General features: G+C 43.9%; 1 protein-coding gene and 1 long non-coding RNA gene across 2 annotated transcripts in view; one reads left to right on the forward strand and one right to left on the reverse strand.

The window, feature by feature from the left end:
- Positions 1 to 265: 265 nt before the first annotated feature.
- Positions 266 to 13758, forward strand: part of LOC117217812 (uncharacterized) — a 163151-nt gene continuing 149658 nt past the window's right edge. The window contains exon 1 of the mRNA XM_033465655.2: positions 266 to 1349. Within this exon, the coding sequence (XP_033321546.2) occupies positions 1019 to 1349 (331 nt within the window). The 5' untranslated portion in view covers positions 266 to 1018. The remainder of the gene's footprint in view (positions 1350 to 13758) is intronic.
- On the reverse strand, positions 10809 to 11424 carry LOC143260898 (uncharacterized). The gene is made up of 2 exons (XR_013035168.1): positions 11071 to 11424; positions 10809 to 10998 (listed from the first exon to the last, which is right to left on the reverse strand). It is a non-coding gene; the product is annotated as an uncharacterized LOC143260898 (long non-coding RNA).

Consider the following 13758-nt stretch of genomic DNA (forward strand, 5'->3'; position numbering starts at 1 on the left):
CGGCTGCTTTCAGCGCTGCGCAAGGCTAGCGTTAAAATCGCCGTAGCCGCGAAGCACACACATACATACACACTCAGCTAGATCCGAGAATAATATATCCTTCGAAAACCGTTGACAATCGGCGCGCGCCGCGGCGTTTTCGCGCGGCGCACAGGAAACGGCGAAGGGATTCGCGGAAAAGCTTGCCACTGATTTTCGCGGTGCCGCCGCCGCCGCGCAGCCGACGCGACGCGCCGACCCGAAGAAGTTGCCCCGAAGCGGAGCGAGACTCGACGGCGCCTGCGTAGCCATGTGACGTCATTGGCGAACGGGGCAGCTCGTTCGCTAGACATTCAGTCTCGCCTCAACGTCGAAGGAGGTTAAACCAGCGGCGTACGTAGCTCGTCGCAAGTAGTATCACGGAAGTGATCGGGCACCGAGGGAGTCGGCCATCGTCGCGCCAATAATCGTTTTTTCAAACTCGCACTACACGAAACGTGTGACGGAGATAAATCAGTGGGGTTCGTAGTGAACGCACATTAGATCGCCGATTGAAATCGGGGAGAATCGACGAGCCCGAAAGGACGATCTCCGCGAAACGGACGAAGAAGAAGAATCAAGAAGTATAAACCGAGCAAAAAGTGTAAGAAGTAAAAATCGTCTCTCTCTCTCTCTTTCTGTCATTCGCGATCGCCGCGTTTTCTTCGCAGCGTCGCCCGTAGTCTGCGCGCAGTTTCGCGTATCGTATAGGTTAAATCGTCGCGTCGCGCAAACGGTCGGATTGACGTCCGCAGGCAGGCGAGTCGAAACACGTGTCGTCGCAGAGCAGTGTGGCCACGGGAACCGAGGCGGTAGGGTTCGCGTGCGAACGATGCTTCTGTCATCGCGCGAGTGACAAGTTCTCGTCCAGCCGTCTCTAGGACACGCCGCGAAGCTTCGAAGTGCCGTCGGCACGGTTCGCGCACGTTTCCGCGATCGTCGCGTTTCCCAGTGATCCCTACTATGCACACTACGAGCACTGCGACACTGCTATGAGAGAATGAGCTGCTCGGTGAAGATCTCGTGTGGCAAGAGCTGGAGCGGATCGCAGCGGAGGATCAACTCATTGGCGGAGGAGCCCGCGGCAGGAGGCGCCGGCTGTTCCGGCCAGGCTGCACAGCAGACGTCGACGTTGGGCACGGCCGCCACGTCCACGACGACCAGCCCCGCGGCCAGCGGCGGCGGCGGCGGACAGAGGATCGCGTCGCTGCGCCCTGTCAGGTCGATCGCCGCTAAGAAAGGGGAGGATACCACGAAACTGCTCAAGTACATCGAGGATAACGTCATCGGCAAGAATGGCACGTTCTTCGGACCGTTCGGCCGCAGGAAAGGTCAGTGATCAATATAGTCTTCTCGCCCCTGCCGCCCCCCCCCCCCTCTCTACGGCGCCCTGCCCCACCGCCCATGGCGGACGGCACGCATCGTCCGCGCGACGCACAAAGAGATGCGCCTGCCAGGCTCCGTCGAGATCCCGTCGTTAAGGTCGTCAACATCGTTCGATTAACGGGCCGCGGAGTTCTGTTCAATAAGACCGAAGGTTCTCGATCGAGCCCGATTCACCGCGACTCGTGAACTCCTCGCCGCGCGTCCAAGACCGGACGAGTTTATTTCTTTTTCCCCCCTCGAATTGACCGTGCCCGGGGGAACCTGCCCGAGGCAGGTCTCGAACGGAGGCAGGAGGACGCCTCGCAAGTGCCACTCGCGGCGTATAAACTTTCGTAACGCGACACTCGAGAGCCGTTCGGAAACCTCTCTCGCGTAGGAAGTACACGTATCCTCCGATCGGCAGCGTAAGAGAACGCGCGCGCTGGATCCACCTGGATCGATATACATAGCGCGCGTTCTTCATTGTTTATCGTTGAACGCCGCTGAATCGGCCGGATCGGCGCGCAACGTCGCCTTGCATCGTTATTCGCCGTCGTGTATGTGTTTCGCGTGCGGAAGGTGGAGGGGGAAGCGAGCGAGAGGCGTCGATGATACAAAGTATATAGTCCTGAAAGTAAACATCGGCGATCCTGTTACGGGAACGCGCGTTACACCACAGCGGGCCTCGTTAAATATTCCGAGAAGCGAATGTTTACCCGCGTCGCATCATTCGAGTGTCGTTGGCCTGCCGCGATGAAGGCCGTCCATTTTTCTGACCGAGAATCAAGATCGTTTCGGCGAGCTCGTTTTAAACTCGATTTCATCGTGATTTACTAACTGTGCCGCTCGCTTGCTCGCTCTTGGAAGCGACAGCTTCAGCCGGAAGCCTCTTTTCTTCCGGGGTACTTCGTAATCGTGGCGCGGCGTCGAACGTCGTCCGATCGAGTCGACCGCGGCCGTCTTGGAAACTCGCTCGCCGCCCGGCGGGAGGCGGAGTGGGGGGGAGCGGAGCGGCGGCGATGCTCCGTGAGATCTGTCCGCGGTTTTCTCGACCGACGCCCACTGCGGCCCGTGCGCGATGCAAATAAATTGGCCGGCGTCGGCCATTTAGAACTCCTCCATTAGCCCGCGCGCGCAATTCCATCCGCGCGCAGCGGATCGCGCGCTCGAGAAACGTCGCGGTACCGTTTTCTTCCAATCGTTCCTTTCCAGGTAAGACGCGTCCCGGGACGATCTGGGCGTGGAATAGCGGACGAACGATGCGGCGCAATTGTCTAGAAAATTGTTCGCGACGGAACGCGTGCGCAGCGTTAACGATTTTTTTAAATGTTCGGTCCGCGGTTCCGCGACGCGCGGCGAAGATCGACTTCTTCGACGGAGAATTCAGCATTGCCACGTTCGAACAATGGTATCGGTTTGGAAAAGAATTCAAAGTCTGCTGCGGGGCATGCGTCACCGATTCGCGTGTTATTGTCTGACCCCGGTGCGCTTTCCAGATGCAGCGTCGTCGAACCGACGTATGTACAGGGTGTCCCGAAAATGTCTCGCAAACCGCAAATGAGTTCCTGGGATCGTTTGAAGTAACTTTTTTCCTTTGCGAAAATGCAACCCATTGCTTCGTTCGCGAATTATCAACGAAACAACACTGACCAATGAGAGGCGAGCGAGCTTGCCTAGCGCTTGGCGAACGAGCCAATGAGCGCGCGAGGCCCAGTTCCGCTCATTGGCTCGGCCGCCTTGCGCCAGCATATCTCACCTCTCATTGGTCACTCTTTTTCGTTGATAACTCGCAAACGAAGCCACGGATTGCATTTTCGCCAAGGACAAACTTATTTCAAATTACTTAAGGAATCTCCCATTCTCGGATTGCGAGACATTTTCGGGACAGCCTGTATATGTATGTGCTGTCTCTTTCAATTTCACACGATTGTACGTGGTTTGCCGAGAGGACGCTATTCAATTTTTTTTCTTCGCTAAACCGATAACGAGATTCCGTCGGACCGAGTGTTTTCTATTTTCGTACCGTACTTCGGATCGATCCGTCTTCATCCGCCACCGAGATTCGACAGCGACCTTGTACTTGATTAGTTCTCTCGCTTTTCCGCGCGCACACCACGATCACTGCCGCGCGCTGTTTGACTTTCCTATCGCGCTCTTTACACACACGTCCATAGATACCGAATCGGATGTCACGATACTTAACCCTTAAATGCGTTATTTTTTTTGTTTTTAATTTCTACTTATCAAGCTTTACTTTAAAAACGAGCGTTTATTGGGGGGGAGGGGAGAATAAAGAGAAAAATTGTATCTTTGGGAAAGTAGCTTTTTATTACGAAATTATCGCGTGTAGCCCAATCGGCTACAAAACAAAATATTCTTCTGGATACATTATATGTATATATATAATTATTATGATAACTTGAACAAATGAAAGTATTACTAAAATTTCTATATTAATTATAATACATATTTTAATTTTTGTTATTTAAAAAAAAGAACTTTATACCATTAAATTATATAATTCTATTAATTATTTTTACTCTTATTATACTAACATTAAATTATTTTCTTGACCAAAAATCTATGTATTATTGTATAACTTTTATTTCTACAATTGGAGGAATTATAATTATGTTTCTATATTTGACAAGATTTATTGACAACTTTTTTCACAAAAATTATAAACTCTGTATAAAATATTTCTATTTAATTGTATTAACCTTTACGATACTATTTTTTTCTATAATTATTAATTCTAAAAAATCAACTATTATAATAAATTCAATTATATATGTAATTGAACATATATATAAATGATCGACTTTAACACTTAAATGCGCGATTTTTTGTTTCCAATTTCTATTTATCAAACTTTACTAAAAAATGACTATAATTTAATAAAAAATTATGTCTTTAGGAAAATAGTTTTTTTTATTACAAATCTTCTTGTAGATATAATATATTCTAGATACAATATATATATCCCATATATGTCCCAAAAATGTCTCGCAATTCGAAAGTGGCGGGTTCCTCAGGTGATTCGAAGCAACTCTTTCCTTTACAAAAATTTTCTCCGAGGCACCGTTAACGAGTTATTAATGAAACACAGTGACCAATGAGAGGCGAGCACGGCTGGCGCGAGGCGACCGAGCCAATGAGCGGAACTGGGCTTCGCGCGTTGGTTGGCTGGGCCGCCTCGCGTCAGCCGTACTCGATTCTTATTAGTCACTGTTTTTCGTTAATAACTCGTTAACGGTGCCACGGAGAACATTTTTGTAAAGGAAGAAGCTGCTTCAAATGATGCGAGGAACCCGCCATTTCCGGGTTGCGAAACATTTTTGGGACACCCAGTATATAGTATATCTGGAAGAGGATTTTGTTTTATAGCCGATCGGCTACATACGATAATTTTGTAATATATTGTAATAATATATAATATTATTATATATATATATATAATTTTAATATAATAATTATATATATAATATTATATAATTATATTATATTTATTATAATATAATATAAAAATAATAATATAAAAAATATAAAATAAATATAATATATATTATATAATATAATTAATATAATAATACAATATAAAATTATATTATATATATATATATATATATATAAAAATTACAATTACAATTACAATTATATTATATACATATACAACCCTTAAGTGCAATACGATGCACTTAAGGGTTAACTTCAGTCCGGTGCGCCGTGCTGCGTGAAACCAAGGGGTGCGTCGCAGCGAGCAGTTTTTCAGCGCGGCCGACGGAACGGCCCGTCGATGCGCAGGTTGATCACCTTTTCGTTCGTCAAATAAAACGGTATTAGCGCTAATAGCTGGGAGTGTGAACGAGAGGAGGGTCGCGTGATTCATTGAACGGGCCGAGGAAAAAGCTGCCGGGCGAACACGGTCGATCGGTCGGTCGGCGCTCGAAAAACAAGTTTTTCGGGGGCCGACTTTGACAGTTCGGCCAGATGCGAGACGTGTGCTGTCCGATGCGCGCGGATGCGCCGATTCGTTCCGAGAAAGCAGATGCGCAAGGTCGCCTATTGTGCGCGAATGCGGACGCGTCCTGCGCCCGGAGAGTATCGGCGCGGTTAAATGCATTAATAAATGACGGCGACGGGCCGTTGCGGTGCGCTCGCTCACCTCGCAGAGACTCGAGCGGCGGCACGATAGCGGCGAATGCGCGGCCGCGATAAGACGGTTTACTACGTTAGCGTAGCGCGTTATCGGCGCGGGGCACAGTCAAGGACTCGGCGAAGAGAAGAGAACGTCGTACGAAAGAGAACGAAAACGAAAGTACGTACGCAGCTCGTGCCCGCTCCCCGGCATCATCGATGTCGTCATCGGGCGGATATAGCCACGTAGACGGCCGCTGCCTCAAGTGCAAGGTCAACCGGTGAAATACACCCGAATATCTTGATCCGACGGCGCGCGGGTTCCGTTGCGGCTTCGCGCTCCCTTCCCCCCACCCCTCCGCCGCCAGTCGGCGTCGCCGGCCGAGCAACGCCGTCTCGCGTTTTCGAAATTCGACGATCACCACGCTTCGGGGGTAACCGCGATAACCTCTCGATTCCGCGTACCGCCCGGGCCAATTAGGATGATTTCTGCGATCGGAGCCGTTGACCGAAAAGCATCGACTGCAACGCAAAAATTCTCGGAGCTTTGTTTCTTCCGATTAACCACAAACCTGTTATCTCGTGATTTTATTTTTACTCTTTGCTCGACCGGTCCAATTATTTGCTTCGCATTTGTTTCTCGCGGTGAATTGTTTCGTTTGTTTTCGGCATCGAAACGACAGCGAAAAATCTGCACGATAATCTGGACCATTGATCACGTAGAGGTGAAAACAGAAAAAAACAGTTGGGATTTGCCAATATACAGGGTGTCCCAAAAATGTCCCAAAAATATATAATATTATTATTATTATATTATTATATTTATAATATATATATTATATAAGTATTATATATAGTATTATAGTGTATATTAGTATATTATTAGTATATTAGTATTATTATTAGTATATTATTATAGTATAGTATTATATATATTATACATAAAAAATTATCATATGTAGCCGATCGGCTACATAACAAAATCCTCTTCTAGATGCACTATATACAGGGTGCCCCAAAAGTGTCTCGCAATCCGGAAATGGCGGGTTCCTCGGATCATTTGAAGCAGCTTCTTCCTTTACAAACATGTTCTCCGAGGCACCGTTAACGAGTTATTAACGAAAAACAGCGGCCAATAAGAATCGAGTACGGCCGACGCGAGGCGGCCCAGCCAACCAACGCGCGAAGGCCAGTTCCGCTCATTGACTCGGTCGCCTCGCGCTAGCCGAGCTCGCCTCTCATTGGTCACTGTTTTTCGTTAATAATTCGTTAACGGTGCCTCGGAGAAAATTTTCACAAAGGAAAAAGTTGCTTCAAATGACCCGAGGAACCCGCCGCTTTCGGATTGCGAGACATTTTTGGGACACCCTGTATACAACTGACGAATATACATATATACGACTCGCGTGTGTCGTTCTGTTATGCAAGTTTCTCTGAATATTGAAGTGTACGACAAGAGTCCGGTGTAACTCGATGAATTCAGCATTCAGTTGCGAACAGGTTGGAAATCTGGTTTGAACCGCCTCCGGAATAATGATAACCCGTGTAGCATGATCCGACATTAAATGACCTGAAAAACAAACGCGGCGCAGAGAAAGAACGTTATTATGTATACATGCAGAGCGTGGCATGACTCAGAGACACGAATATACCGAATGCGCGTAATAAAAATCACTTACGTAAGCCCGCTGCCTTGTATTTGATTTTATTACTATGTTATTAAGCTTTTTATGCCGCGGCGTGTTCGCTTAGTTAGTTAACCGAGGTGTTAGAAATTTTCCACAAGAGTGCGCTCGCCGCGCCGCGCCCGTCACATAAATCTATCGTGTAGAAATGGCGAATTACGAAACTGTTTACAAATAATCAGCAGAGTTATGCGCGCGATATCGGACGCCGGGCCGATAACTCGTTAAGTGGAATTAATTACGGCTCGGGCTGTGTGTGCGCTTGAAATGAAAGTTGGCGAAACGATGAAAGGGACTCCTAACCTCGTATCAGGGTCGCCGCGAGTCGAGTGTTTACACGAGCTTCGCGCTTTTTTTTCGCCGATGAATCCTCCTCTTGTGTCGCATTCACATTTCACGAGATAACGGATACACGTACGTCGATCGCCGCGGTCGTTCGAGGGACCTTCCATGTTGGTAAACAAATTCACCGGAACGCAGTGTGATCGATGCAGAAATACGTGTTTATGATGGTCGACGGTCGCTTCGACATTCGGAATTGAAATTATTGGGTTGGCAACTAAGTAATTGCCGATTTGTTCAATGAATTTTAATTTAAAATTTTAATTTAATGAATTTTAATTTTTTTTTACTTGGAATGAAGTTTAGTCTGTAATGTATTTTCCATTTTGTTCGATGACCTTTTGCCACCTCTCTGACAACTTGAAAATTCCACGCTCGTAGAAAGTCTGATCCTTTTCGGTCAAAAACTGAGTTAAATGAGATTTTACAGCGTCATCATCATTAAAAGTTTTACCACGAACATCAATTCCCAACCAATATCCATCAATTCCCAACCAATATCCATCAATTTTTGCCGAGTGGACAAAGACGTGTGCGGCCTAGCATTGTCCTGCTGGAAAATGACACCTTCACGATTGACCATTTCTGGTCGCTTTTCCTTGACCGCTGCATTAAATTTGTCCAGTTGCTAACATTCACGGATAATAAAAAATAACATAATAATAATAATAATAATTTTATAATATAACATTTACGAATATCATAAAAATGGGAGTGAGAGACATCTATAACTGTGAAATCGGCAATTACTTAGTTGCCAACCCAATAATATAATAGTAATAATATAATTATTATATATTATATTATATTAATTTTATTGTATTATAATTATATATATATAATAATAATATAACCCAACAATAATTGGCTCATTATTATTTTTCACATACTCGCCATTTTGCAATTATGAACTTTTTTTTATAACTTCAAAGAGTTGGTAGGATGATTTGTTTCGTTAACTAGTATCTGGTAAAGATCCTGTTTTTATCTTGTTATCTTTAACATTATGCAAGCAACGCAACTTGTTGAATCAAGATGTAAAGTTACAATGGATGTAATATATATGGTGGGTATTTTTATTTAGAAAGTATTCGTATTCCTTCTAAAATGGAATTATTTTTTTTATGATTGAGCTAGGTATCCGTTTTTGTTATAAATGCATAAAGTCCGCATTCCAGTTGCAACAAGTTTATAATTTGCAACAATTAAATATTATTGAAATCTACTTTTTGCAAAGACTACAAGAAATTCAATTTTCTCGCGTTATACAGTTTGAAGAGCACTAATTGCTCTATTATACAAACTGAATTAAACTGTGAGAAAATTATAGTCTCAATAAGATGTAACTAATAACCTTGACATTCTTAAGTTGCTTTAAACAATCTTCTACTTCAACACACACGTATCCGTTTTTGTTATAAATGCATAAAGTCTGCATTCCAGTTGCAACATGTATATAATTTGCAACAATTAAATTTTATTGAAATCTACTTTTTGCAAAGACTGCAATAAATTCAATTTTCTCACGTTATACAGTTTGAAGAGCACTAATTATTCTATTACACAAACTGAATTATACTGTGAGAAAAATATTAGGTAAACCGAGAAGTAATCAAAATTTTATTTTGTTGGCGAGAAACATTTATTTATTAAAGAAATCCTACATTTTACTTGACAAAATAATTTCCATCATTTTTTAACACCTTTTGCCAGTGTATAGACAGTTGTTCGATTCCTTTTTTAAAAAGAGTCCTTCGATTTTGCATTGAAAAACTTTTCCAAGCGCGTGTTCACTTTTTCAACATTGTTAAAATTGTTTACCTCTTAATGTATGATGGAACGATCTGAAAAGATGGTAATTCGACGGCGCGAGATCTAATGAATATAACCTTATTCGTGTTATTCACGTTTCAAATGTTTGGCAGGCCGGTGAATAAGGTTATGTTCGCCAGATTTCGCGCCGTCGGCTTACCACTTTTTCAGAGATCGTTCCATTATACATTAAGAGACAAAAACTTCAACGAAAGTTGAGGAAATAAAAATACACTTGGAAAAGTTTTTCAAAGCAAAATCGAAGGACTTTTAAAAAAAAAAGGAATCGAACAACTGCCTATACGTTGGCAAAAGGTGTTAAAAAATGATGGAGATTATTTTGTCGCTTAAAATGTAGCATTTCCCCAACAAACAAAACAAACTTTTGCTTACCTTTCGGTTTACCTAATGCAATTAAAACGTGCACAAAAAGATATCGCACCTCGCGATCCAAGAATCGCGTCCACCACGAGATCACGATGTTGACACGTAGAAGCGTGTGAAAAGTCCCGATACATCGCGCACCGTATCTATCCTCTCGACCGGCGCGATTGCACAGCCGAAACGAATTTCTGTTTATATTTTTATTGCGTGCAGCGTATCGCGGACAGCGCGCTCGCGATAAGATAGTCCCGCTAGGCGAATTTCGTTGGCTGGTCGGAGCGCGTCGGTGCCCGTCGGAGCCCATCGTAGCCCGTCGTAGCCCGTCGTAGCTCGTCGACGAGTCCAATTCACTTTCTCCGGCTCGCGGAGCGGCAGGGAGGGAGGGAGGTTATTTTCGAAGCAGCGACGGTCGATTAGCATGCGGAGCTGCGCACGGAAACGATCGCGAGGCGACCCTTCGCCGTTTGTATCGACACCTAGTTGACCTAATTCCACGTTCGCATAATGGCGGCGCGTCCCAGGCGCGCGCGAGTCATCCGCCGCGACGTCGAACGATGTGTTGCACGCGACCGATCCGACGCAATCGTATCGCTGGTCGTTTCGTCTTGCGAGAATTGCTCGTCGATAGGGGGCATCACGGGCGGCCGAATCGGTGTCATTTAGGCGGCGTACATGGTTCCGCGCGGGCGCAATAAAAGCCGGCTGCGCATAATGGGCCGGATCGAAGATTTTAGTGACTTTTTCACAAAAACCTAATTTTCTCATATCGATGTCCAGTCGATTTTTATCGCTTGTTAAATGTCCATTACCCTCGAAAGTGGAAATATTAATCAAATTGATCATAAATTGTAATAGATACGACAATTTAAAGTTGAACATTTTGAACACTATATTTGACGCCGAAAAATATACTTCTTTTCCTCGCAATGTCCCGACGAACCTAATTAATTTTTTCCTTTGCTTTCTTTTTTAACATTAGGAGGCAATATTTCTCGTTAGGAAACGACAGCTTAAATTAACATTATCGTATCCTATATATGAAATATAAATATAATATAATAAATATAATATATAATAATATATATTAAAGGTAATATATAATAATATAATACATATATATAATAATGTAATAAATATAATAAAATACAAAGAGTGTAAAAATTCTCTACATTCGACAAGGAATATCTTTTGACACTCGAGGAATCACGGTTTCGGACGAACGGTATATTTTCAGGATACTTTCCTCTGCATAATTCTGTAAAAGTTACATACCAAGATGAACCAGATTGCAAATTATTATGTATCAAAGATATCAACGTTACGTTACTTTGAGGTTAAAGATATCGAAGATAATCTCTTTGTGTTCCAGTGGGTATTACAGAACGCTTCTGCATCTGTAAATCGACAGATATTTAAAATTTTTAATTATTCCATATAACATGAAAAATATAAGTGAACGAAACAAACTTTGTAACATTACAATACTAACGTACCTGGAATTACTAGCGGGTCCTCGTAACCAGTGTGGGTGCAATAAAGTACGCGTGCCAGAAAAAGTTCTCTGTATGCATGGTATGTAGTTGGTAAATAAATTTTGATAAAATGTAGAGTACGTTAATTAATCTTATCATTTTGTTATTGTTTCGATAAATCTGCAGCTTCAGGATTTAATGCATACAGAGACATTTTTCTGGGACGCGTACTTTATTGCACCCACACTGGTTACGAAGACCCGCTAGTAATTCCAGGCACGTTACTATTGCAATGTTACACATAGTTTGTAACATTATATTTAAACAATTTTTTTTTTACAAAAAAATGTCGATGAAAATTAATTACAAATTATTGTTTAACAAATGCAAAAAAAATTTAATTATCTATAGCTGAAAATAACTATTTTTTAAATATTTTTGGTGAAAATTTCGTTGCAATATCTTTAATGGTTCAAAAGTTATAACGGAATGTCACTGAATTTCTCGATCCAGCCCACTGTGGTGGCATAACGACGAGCAGCACATTGTTCCAGGAAACAACGGCTCGCGTTCGCTATGATTTTGCCGGGCCGGATACGCCATGCTGCTCCTCTTTGTGCATTCACGATCGTCCGAGATAGATCCTCGGCCGAGCCGGACGCGAATAATAATTCCGTGGTCGCATAATTGCACAGCTAGCGGCGAGTAAACACACCGGCGCGACGCGGCGTGGCGCGGCGATGGAAAAATTCTGACGTATGAAATCGCTCGCTCTGTTTGCTCGTCGAACACGATAGTGCTATCGATATCGTCCTCGATCGGTGAAATCACAGGCTCGACCGAATCGCCGCGGCCGGTTTTAGGTCGCCTAGCCACGCGCGTTTCCGACGCGATCGATCATTGCCATAAACTTATTGGACTTTCAGCTCGGCTCGATTAGTCGAGGCATGTTTGCGAGCCTCCCGGTATCTCGTTCACGTGCCGGAAAGGTGTTCCCTCTCCCACGCGCGCCGATTTTTAGCGAGAAAGAGATCGCGGACGGCTCTCGCGTTTTCGTCGCGACTCGCTTTCGATTTCTTCCTACAGGGTGTCCCAAAAATGTCTCGCAATCCGACAATGGCGGGTTCCTCGGGTCATTCGAAGCAACTTTTTCCTTTGCAAAAATTTTCTCCGAGGCACCGTTAACGAGTTATTAACGAAAAACAGTGACCAATGAGAGGCGAGCCAATGAGCGGAACTGGGCTTCGCGCGCTGGTTGACTGGGCCGCCTCGCGTCGGCCGTACTCAATTCTTATTGGTCGCTGTTGTTTCGTTAATAACTCGTTAACGGCGCCTCGGAGAAAATTTTTGTAACGGAAGAAGTTGCTTCAAATGATCCGAGGAACTCGCCATTTCCGGATTGCGAGACATTTTTGGGACACCCTGTAGTTCAGCGGACGCGAGCCGTTCGGGAAGTCCGCTGCGTGCATTTGGACGCTGAATTCGCGGCGCACGACTTTAAAGTGCCGCGTCGAATTTCGCAGGTCGCACCAACTGCGTTTCGATCCTCCTGAACGCCGGCATGGGGAGACTCGTGTTACATCACGAGCTTCGAGTTTGCGCGAAACCGTTGCTATCCCGGGAACCCGAGCGTTAAGCTCGCTATCATTATTCACACATTCTACGCACGTTGTTCTCACGGTCTTCAGAATGGCACCTTGACGATCGCGGCGTATCTTCGCTGCGACTACTACTACTATTGCGGTCTGGCACCGTCTCCGTTTCAAAACTCTTTTATTCTCTAATCACCATGTGGCGTCGCATCGCTCGCTACTGCTCACCAAGCTACCTGAGCGCGCGGCGGCCTAGCAAAGCAAAACATCTGCCTTCCTAGTCCTCTAGCGGGTCCCGGACGAAACGTTTCCCTCTCTCTCTCTTCCCTGTTTCCCAAACATGGCGTCATAACCGCCAAAAAGTACTACTATCCACGGCCGTTGTAACAGTTGAATAAAGTTGCCAGTTTATATTTCTTGTTTTAGAACGTTGATATCTTTGAAACGTAATAATACACAATCTGGTTCGTCTTGGTTTGTAACTTTTACAGAATTATGCTGAGGAAAGTATCCTGACAATATACCGTTCGTCCGAAACCGTGAGTCCCCGAGTGTCAAAATAATATTCCTTGTCAAATGTAAAGAATTTGTACACTTTTTGTATTTTATTAAACATATTTTTTATATTTAGGATACAAAAATCTTAATTTAAGTTACCGTTTCCTAACGAGAAACAGTAATATAATATTATAATATATATAATAATAATATAATATTATAATTCAAATAATTAGTGTAATATAATATTATAATTCAAATAATTGATGTAATATAATATTACAATTGAAATAATTGATAATAATATAATACTATAATTCAAATAATATCGTGAAGCAATTTGAGGGGCTCCAAACAACAAAGGTTCCAAAAATACGAAATCTGATTCTTTTATAACGTCTCGCAGAAACGACAAAACAATTTCCCACGGTATTATAGTTGCTTAAATAATTG

Source organism: Megalopta genalis, unplaced genomic scaffold (assembly GCF_051020955.1).
Source record: "Megalopta genalis isolate 19385.01 unplaced genomic scaffold, iyMegGena1_principal scaffold0023, whole genome shotgun sequence".
In the NCBI taxonomy this organism is placed as follows: Eukaryota; Metazoa; Arthropoda; class Insecta; order Hymenoptera; family Halictidae; genus Megalopta; species Megalopta genalis.